Source organism: Puccinia triticina, chromosome 2A (genome assembly GCF_026914185.1).
Source record: "Puccinia triticina chromosome 2A, complete sequence".
NCBI lineage: Eukaryota > Fungi > Basidiomycota > Pucciniomycetes > Pucciniales > Pucciniaceae > Puccinia > Puccinia triticina.
In genome coordinates, this window is record NC_070559.1 from 6,348,208 (window position 1) to 6,356,935 (window position 8,728).

The window sequence follows — 8,728 nt, forward strand, 5'->3', positions numbered from 1 at the left end:
ATTTGTGGTTGCGGCCACGATACAGGCAAAGGCACAGGCCAGTGGATATTCATATCCCAAATGATATGACAAGTCCCAACCTCACCGCCAAATAGGTGTGATGGGAGTTGCCCTGGGCGTCCCTCGGCACGAGCCTCCAACGGTTGATGGAGGCACAAGTCATAATGAGACCGGGTATGTTATTGATCATTTCTTCAATAAGTGATAAGCCTATCCCACTAGATACAAGCATCTAGTGGCAAAGGGGTGACCTCAGCAGGGGTGAAGGGAATAGTAAATCCTATATACAATGTAAAGGTAAAGAAATATCTTTCTAAGCGGGAAGACATGGAACTTGGGCCGTGACCATGATCAGATCCCCAGCGTTCCGCGAGGAGTGACAGAGCAAGGGAAGGGGAGGCAACGCTCAGGGCCCTCTGGCGCCCAAGTTACCCAAAATCGCCAGTGTTGCCGCATCGTAAGCCTGGCGGGCTTGAGCCGCCTCGTATTGACGTGCATCCTCCTGTCTGGCCAACTGGGCCTCTTCGCGCTCAGCCTTTTGGTCCGCCTCGCGCTGTTGTTCTTTGGCCTCCGCAAGTTGTAAGACCAATTCTTGATCCGCCTTGCGCTCTGCATCACAAGATCGCTCCTTGGCCTCCTCACGGTCGAATTTGGCTTGAGCCAGCTCATCTTGGCGTTGGCGATCCTTGTGTTTGTCCCGCGCCGCCACCTCACAACGTTCGTCCCTTCGCACCTCCTCCATTAATCGCTTCTGCTCCGAGTCTGCTAACCATTGTTCCTTGCGAGTTGCCTCGGAACGAGCCCGTTCGTCCATCATCCAGGCGGAATTTGTCTCCTGCGTCTTCACCATCATGGCCCTCAGGGCCATCGCATCACTATTGTCTTTCTTAGGGGCCTCTTTGGTCCGGCCCCGGCGGCGGGGGACGCTGGCGCTGACAGTCGGCGGGCAACCATTAACTCCAGTTGAACCAGGGGTGGGGTATTGAACAAGTGAAAAGAAAGGTCCGAGTGAAGTGGGTGTTGAACCCACAACCTCGTGTACTGTGAGAGTCAAACTCACATACTCAGCATTCATGAGTGATGCTCTAACCATTGAGCCAAGTACACATTGCTATGTTGCAGTTGAATACAGTAGATGTATGCTTATGATGATGTGTGGTGTTGCCCCAATGGTTATTGGATGTGTAAGCAACAATGTGTTAAGCAGTGCTAGATTGACACTTCAACATGGGGGTCAAAACTGCTGCGGTTTTGCTTGCAGGGAGCCTAGGGGTCGATCTAGACGTCGGGGGCTCTGAGAGCTCATCATCCGACAATGGGTCTAGCGCCCTCTTGGCGGGCGTTAGTTGGTTGGATACACAGAGATTTTTGCCAAGTCTACGTGTTTTGGGGGCGGCCCGTTTGCTGGGTGGAGCTTCTTCCCCATTGTCCTTGTCCAAATCGGAAATTGGAGTCCCGACTCCCGCATCAGAGTCCTCGTCTTCAGAGGACTGGCCCAATTCCTTGTGACCAAAGCCATCCGCGGCTTGGTTACCACTGTGCATGTTGCACAGGAATTCCCAAAGCTTACGGATCATAAAGAGTAAGTCAATATCTATCAACCGTTGACAAGGGCCAATGGGACAGGAGCATACCGGTAGGGAGAGGTTTTCCTCAGCCAACACCGCATGAATCCCCTCACTCCCGGAACAAGCAACAACATCCTTAACAGCCTGAGACAGAGGAAAGGATTAGTTCAAGCGCCCTAACCCACACAATTGAGGGGGGTGAAACATATCCTATAAAGCACCATGATGGTGTCGTATTGACGCTTCAACTGCACGCGATCAAGCTCAGCCAAGAGGGGAAATAGACCCGGATCAAGTTCGAAATCCTTGGCGAACTTGCTGAAGTTCTTAAAGCCGGCCTCCTTATTCTTGAACTTGGTGTGCATATCCTTCATGGATCTCCAGAACGCCAGGAGCTCAAGGGAGTTGGCATCCCCCCATACCAAGCAAGGAACAATGTTGGACAACTCCGTTTTGCGGATAATGCCAAGTGCTTGTTTTGCTGTGGCCTTGTCCTTGACACTAGCAGCCCGGCCTGCGGCCTTCTTCAACCAGTTCGCACGCCCCACCGCTGCCTCCTCATCATCCTTGCCAATCTGTTCCGCCAATCTTTTGGCCTTGCGCGCCAAGCCCCGGGGCCGCTTTTTGTCGCCGGAGCCAAGCCCGGCGGGAGCAGTCGCAGGTGGTTGTTCAAGTTGGATAGTCGAGTGTTGAAGTACGGCCGGGGGGTTAGGAAGAATAGCCGGCCCAAGGGATTCCAAGCTGGGCAATAGGCGGGGGGTTAGGAAGACTAGCCGGCCCAAGGAATTCCAAGCTGGGCAATACGTGATTGAGGGCCACTGGGTCCATCAGCACATACTGGACGCGGGCTTCCGGGTCGTAGGTGATTGCACCACTGGGGTTTGTTTGTTCGATCCCCCTGTGGGTGTTCGGTAAGTACTGACCACCGCGGTGCAGGTTCATACGGATATACTGGCCGGCTGGGGGAGCTTGCTGGGCCGGCATGATTTGCGGGTGAGCCATCGGAAGGCCGGATTGGACAGGCGGATGCTGGTACCGAGGGGCCGGGGGGGGCTGCGTGGTATGGGGTCAACAATGGGTTGGGTGTTTGGTGGATATACCCACATGCGCGCTGGTAAGCGAGATTGGCCTCGCTGGGGGTGTAGGGTGGTGCATTTGGAGCACTCATCTTGACAGCGGTTTGTTGGTGTGGATTGGGTATGGGGGATGGACAGGGATTTTTGCTGGTTGGAAGGGGATATTGGCCCAAGATGTGTGAAAACCACTGCCATGCGGTGGTGTATTCAAGATTCAATGGCCACTCAGTTGTACCGCTGAATACATCTGCAGTATGACTGTACTTGGCCCCAAAATGAAAATTTTGAAAATTTTCTGGTCCAAATCACCTCCTCTAGGTGATTTGGGTCCCAAAACAAAAATGTGGTAGCGAAAAAATAGCGGAAAAAAAAACCAGGGAGATTTCAAAAATCTCTCAAATAAACGCCAGATATTGTTTATAATTGGCGCCTGAGTATCGCCAAGAGGTGTTTTCCAAAATTGAGTGTCATGGCAGTCTTGTTGGAAGTCGATTTGGGAGGATCTCAAAACCAACTCAGCCTGTTCGGTCCAACTTTGAGAGACCCAAGAGTATGGAGGCGCTGGACCAACAAAAACGGCCAAATTTGTATTTTTTTTGTGAAATGCCAGTGAATCCACAACAAAATGGACAAATGAACCGACAAAGCGGCCATTGTTATGCTTTCAGAGCAACAATCCGGCCACTTTGGTGTCGGTCTGATGGTGCCTCTGGCGCGACAAAACAGCCACCATGGCTCTGAGCCGACATTCCTAGCCAAACATGGTGCCTGAGCCGACACTCCTAGACAAAAATGGCTCTGAACCAGAAATTCTGGTCAATCATGTTTCATGTTTTGAATCTAGCCATCTTTCCTTGCTTCCGCTTTGAGCATCCACCAAACATGTGGGATCAGTATCAGTCTGTATCAGTGTATGTATACAATGGTAGCAGTACTCAAGCACGTGTCAGTGTCAGGATTGGTTATAAATCCTGTAATAGTACAAGTACCTCACCAGGCAGGAGAGCAGCCTGGTTCCTATATATACCTATTCTGTTTTAACCCGCTCCAACCCCCCCATCATTCTTGGCAACTTCTTTATCACTCAACAGGGGGTCGGTTAGGTGCCCTGAAGAGTTGGTCAAGCTGTTTACATGCTGCCTTTTGTGCTCTCCCTATCATGCTCCTCTCTGACTTGATTGGGGGTCGGTTAGGTGCCCAGGAGAGTCAGAACAGCATTTCAGAGCATATAAGCTGAGGAATTGAGACCACCTCTTCCTTTTATTCCAGCCCAAAAATCATTATTGACTGGATAAGAAGAGAAATGGTTGTCAAGTGATTTGCCAACTTACACCAGACTCTCTTCGGAGGGCCTGGTGCAGCCTGGCTGACGCAAAGTACCCCTCGCAAAGGGAGCCTCCGCAAATCACTCTAACTTAACTGAGTTGACGGGCCCTGTCCCGCAGGGACCCAAGTCCACTGGACAAGCCGTTAACCTCTGAAAGGACATCCAGCAAGCTGTAAGACTTGTAGGACATCCTCAGATGGCCTTTGTGTATGGTTAAAGGCATTGCTTTCGTACCCATGCGGTGCAGAAAGTAGGTAGAGTTGCCACAATAGCCCTTATGTACATATTCATATACATATTTGTCTGTATATGTGGTTGTGGCACAGTGGAAACCAATAATCCGATGGCTTCTGGCCATCTTGGAGAATCAATTTGTATAAAAAAAAATGCCAATGCAAAAAAATCCAAGACACCGCAAAAAACAAAAAGCTGTCTGACATGTCGGTCCAGCGCCTCCATACAAGAGGAGCATCACGGATACAAATAGATGAACCAACAAAGGATTCGCACCTGAAAATTTTCCAGCTGTTTTTGATCGATCAGAGTCGTCTGAGGTAGCAGCTGAGAGCAAGTAGAGTGAAGAGTGATCTACCCAAGAATGCCCCTCGATCAATTCCAGCTCTTCCGGAATCCGATCCATCGCCCGTCTCTCTAGTTTGATCGGAAGATGTTGGCCTCAACGTATGGAGGCGCTGGACCGACATGTCGGACAGCTTTTTAGTTTCACTTTCTTTTAAAAAAAAAAAAAAAACAAGAAACAATATTTGTTACTGGGAACAAAGCGGGAGCAAAGTAGCCCTTGAGACCGCCTTGCTTGGTCCCTGTACAACTGTAAGCACTTCCTTCCGTGACAAGGGGCGCTGTGTATTCCAGCGTAGTCACGTGCCAGTGGAAGTAAACCAGCCCTTGGTCCCTGCCTGCCCTTTTGCACCCATATGTACCAGATCACACTGTGCACTATGGGGTCTAGCGCCACAGGCCACAGTCGTCGCTTCCTTTTGGGTTACGCCTGCTCCCGGAGGACCTCGTCGCTTCCTTTGGGGTTGCGCCTGCTCCGCGCCATAGTCGTCGTTTCCTTTTGGGTTGCGCCTGCTCCCGGAGCACCCGCTTCGCTGACCTCTCCTCCCTTACCAACGTCGCTCGGCCAAGAGATCCCTCTTGGGCGAGCTCTAGCCAAAGCGAGGCCCTTGGGAGGAACATTCTCAGTGGACCGGGGATCAAACCTCCCTCCGACCCCCCAGGCGCCGCGGCATGGCGCCGAAACTGTGAGCAGAAGGATGCGTTACCCATGGCTCAAGCAAAAGTGACCGACCACCCGGTCCCCAGTGAGTCCAGGTCAGAATGGATATGTGTCTGTGCACCGGGTGAATAATGTCCCGGTGCAAACATAGATACAGGGTGTGATTCCACCTGAAACATAGAACTAAACAAATCGCGAGCTTCATGACTTCATGTTTACAGCTGATCCCTATTCTTGAGGAGATCAGATACATGCAACGCAATCAGATATGTACATATGTACCACAAGACTCCTACATAGTGATCACGTAACATATCTTGGCTGATATGTACTACGAGTACATGAGTTACATCAGTCGGGAGGGATCAAAAGAGTTCAAAGATGACTGGAGCGGAAACAGAAGAACAAGAAAATGAGCCAGAAATTTTAGTTTTGAGACATGGTTGGCTGTGAATGTTGGCTCAATGGCCATACTTGGCCAGGAATTTCGGCTCAGAGCCATGGTGGCTATTTTGTCTTGCCGGAGGCGCCATCGGAGCAACATCAGAAATGGCCAGATTGTTGCTCTGAAAGCATGACAATGGCCGCTCTGTCGGTTCATTTGTCCATTTTGTCGTGAATTAGCCGGCATTTCACGAAAAAAAAACTATTTTGGCCATTTTTGTCGGTCCAGCGCCTCCATATCAACAATAGTTTCTCAAACACAAGGCTTGTTTCCGATGGAAGTTTGTAAATCAATTCAGGCTTGATCGAGTGAGTTGAAGGTGCTAACTCGTTGGACCCTGCACTGGACATACCCCTCATGTCAGGACCCGCTATGTCTCTGAGGAACTCAGGCGAAGATGTGAGCCTGATCATGGATTCATGTTGATCAACTTAACTCAAAATCGGGTTACATTAATGACTATTTCTGGCGTACAGAACTACTGCTCAGTTCAATGGCCACATCCATGTCAGGCCCCAATTATAAACAACTTTTGAAATTTTATTCAAACATATTTCCGTTTGTTTTGAAGGTCAGTTATAACTTGATCATAGTTAAATACAGGTTTTCAAAAGTCTTTTTGAGCTCAAAAGACCTCAACGAGGACTTTTGAAATCAAATTTTGCTAAAATTTGCTAATACATATGATTACAGGTCTCAATACACCGTATGAGCTCCTGTACCATATAATCTTGATGGTCCCATGCTTTTCAATCAACTATGTACACATCTGCCTGCCCAAATTGGGATCCTGGTATCCACGACCCATTGTTCCATCCCCTCCCCACGTGAACGTCTGGTCCCTGGACCAACAGCCGCTGGCCCGACCTCGCGCAGGGGCACTATATTGGGACCCTTGTCAAAGGAGTCCCCGGGTGTAGGGACAGCCCTCCAGGCGGGGCCCCTCGGCCCCTCTTTCAAGAGGCTTGGTTTAGCTAGACCTCAGGTGGTGTTGGCTTTACTTTTGCGCACTGTAGTGCAACACCCAGACAAAAACATCTGCAGTTGCTGTGGATGTAGCGCCAACAAGCTTGTCTGGGTGTCACAATATGTTATTTGTCAGACTTGTCCCAGCTCTTTGACCGTCTTGCTAAAGCTGGAACAGAAGGTGCACGGGGACAGGTTGCTGAAGGTGCCCGGGCTGAGGCCGCTGGGCGAGGTCGACAGATTATAGGCATCCGTCCGACGCAAGCCCGCCGACCGGGTTGAAAACCCCGGGAGAGTTCCCATGCCAACTGGTTGCACCCTAGTAGAGCAGAACAGTTCAGGTGGCCAGTATTCCTGTAGGTGCGCACCTGGTTTATAATTGACCGGGTTTTGAATCACTTTTGAAACCCTGTATGTAACTATAAACAAGTTACAACCGGGCTTCAAAACAAGCAGAAATATATTTGAATAAAATTTCAAAAGCTGTTTATAATTGGGGCCTCAGTCTGTTTCAAATTTGTCTGCGATTTTTCAAATTAGCTGTATGTTTTCATAAATAAGGAACACTATTCATACAAACTCATACAGCCATACATAGGAAATGTACGAAGGAGGGGGAACACCCGTTGGAAACAGGGAAAAAAAACTTATGTGGAAAGAGTTGGTTCAAGGGCGAGTTTTTAAGAATATTTGAAGTCCCATGAGTCGATTTACCCTGATTTCGTAGGGTTGGTGTGAGCGATAATGATAAAGTAAATCGTTAAGAAATCGCAATTTGAACGAATTGAAGAAACTGAGTGTCCTGCGTATCATTCTCACTTCACTTATCCTTTCACTGAGTTCTAAGAAGTTGTAATTGATGATCAAAAATATTCTCCGAATCACCGCCAAGGGCATTTTTGGCTTGACGAATTCGATTAGCGGTTGAATGAAATGCGAGTAAAACAACGGGGTTCGAGAGAATGAACTACGGTAAACTTTCGGAGGTGATGGTCTTGATTTGGTGTTGAACATGTGGGCTGAAGGATCAGGCCTTGTGTAAATTTCCGGGGAAGATGGAGTTTTGGCAGATACTTCAGGATTGCTGAGCGATGGCTGGACTGATGAGAGTTTCGTGAGTGGTTTCCAAAGCGGAGTGAACAGCGATTTGAGTGGCCGTCGAGGCTTTCGAATGGAGTGATCAAGCTCAAAATCTTCATTCGTTCCATCATCATCAGCACTAGCTTTCGATTGTTGAGAATTAGACCCGGTGTCTTGGGAGTGTGATACGTGTCGATGACCTTCTTGTAACTCGGGATTTTCGGACACTTTCTTCTGCGACGAAACCGGTTCAAACAGACGTCCATAGTTAGAGTAGCACCAGCATCGATTGTGGGGTTGATTTTTCTCATGATTTGTTGTAATTGATTTGAATCCGGTATGATTTTTTTGAGTCTGATTGCTTGGTTGATCATTTGATTTGAAGAATGACAAAATCGATGAAAGAAGTGAGCCGGCCGGTTTTTGCACGTATTCGTTTGGATAAACTGGGGAGACATCGACCGATGCAATATTCCAAGAGCACGTAGAAAGCAGGATAGCCGAGAGGAGCAAAGAGCAATACGCGCTAGAGGAACATCACAGACTGATCAGTTAGGCATCGGAACGGTTGACTTGTGTAAAGCAATAAAGAGCTCACCAAGGTCTATGTTCAACCGTCATTGAGATCAGAAACAGGAATATGAGAAAGGGCGGGGCAGTCGGAAACGGGAAAAAGAGAAGGACAAGTAAGAAATATCGAAGGCAATACATGATGGCTGGTCACCGAGGTGTCGATAGGCTCTTCTCGATCTTCTTCTGTTTCTTGTCGCGGCGCTGACATGTCACAAGCTGCAACCTTGAGGGGCCTGTGAAAGGCTGCCTGTCGCGCAGGCGAATGAACTTACACTTGGCTCAGAGCATCTCCACCGTGCCAAAGGCAGATGGGGGGCAGCCCCTAACTTAACACAAGACCCTCTTTGGAGGGCCTGGGGCAGCCTGGGTTCCAGCGACGCCTCCAGTGATGACTAAGGGTGAAATTGGCCCTAGAATCTATTCCTCCGGTCCATTTGGTGATATCTGGAGGCC

The 8,728-nt window shown here is 49.2% G+C and overlaps 2 protein-coding genes across 2 annotated transcripts; both read right to left on the minus strand.

Annotated features, from left to right (window-relative positions):
* Nucleotides 1-406: 406 nt before the first annotated feature.
* On the minus strand, nucleotides 407-2,552 carry PtA15_2A680 (uncharacterized protein; the record flags this gene model as incomplete). Its single annotated transcript, XM_053166725.1, has 5 exons — nucleotides 407-957; nucleotides 1,382-1,565; nucleotides 1,635-1,712; nucleotides 1,790-2,309; nucleotides 2,407-2,552. The coding sequence occupies 5 exons, from the start codon at nucleotides 2,550-2,552 to the stop codon at nucleotides 407-409; spliced, it is 1,479 nt and encodes a 492-aa protein (XP_053017918.1).
* A 4,736-nt stretch (nucleotides 2,553-7,288) lies between these two features.
* On the minus strand, nucleotides 7,289-8,413 carry PtA15_2A681 (uncharacterized protein; the record flags this gene model as incomplete). Its single annotated transcript, XM_053166726.1, has 2 exons — nucleotides 7,289-8,228; nucleotides 8,301-8,413. The coding sequence occupies 2 exons, from the start codon at nucleotides 8,411-8,413 to the stop codon at nucleotides 7,289-7,291; spliced, it is 1,053 nt and encodes a 350-aa protein (XP_053017919.1).
* Nucleotides 8,414-8,728: the final 315 nt, after the last annotated feature.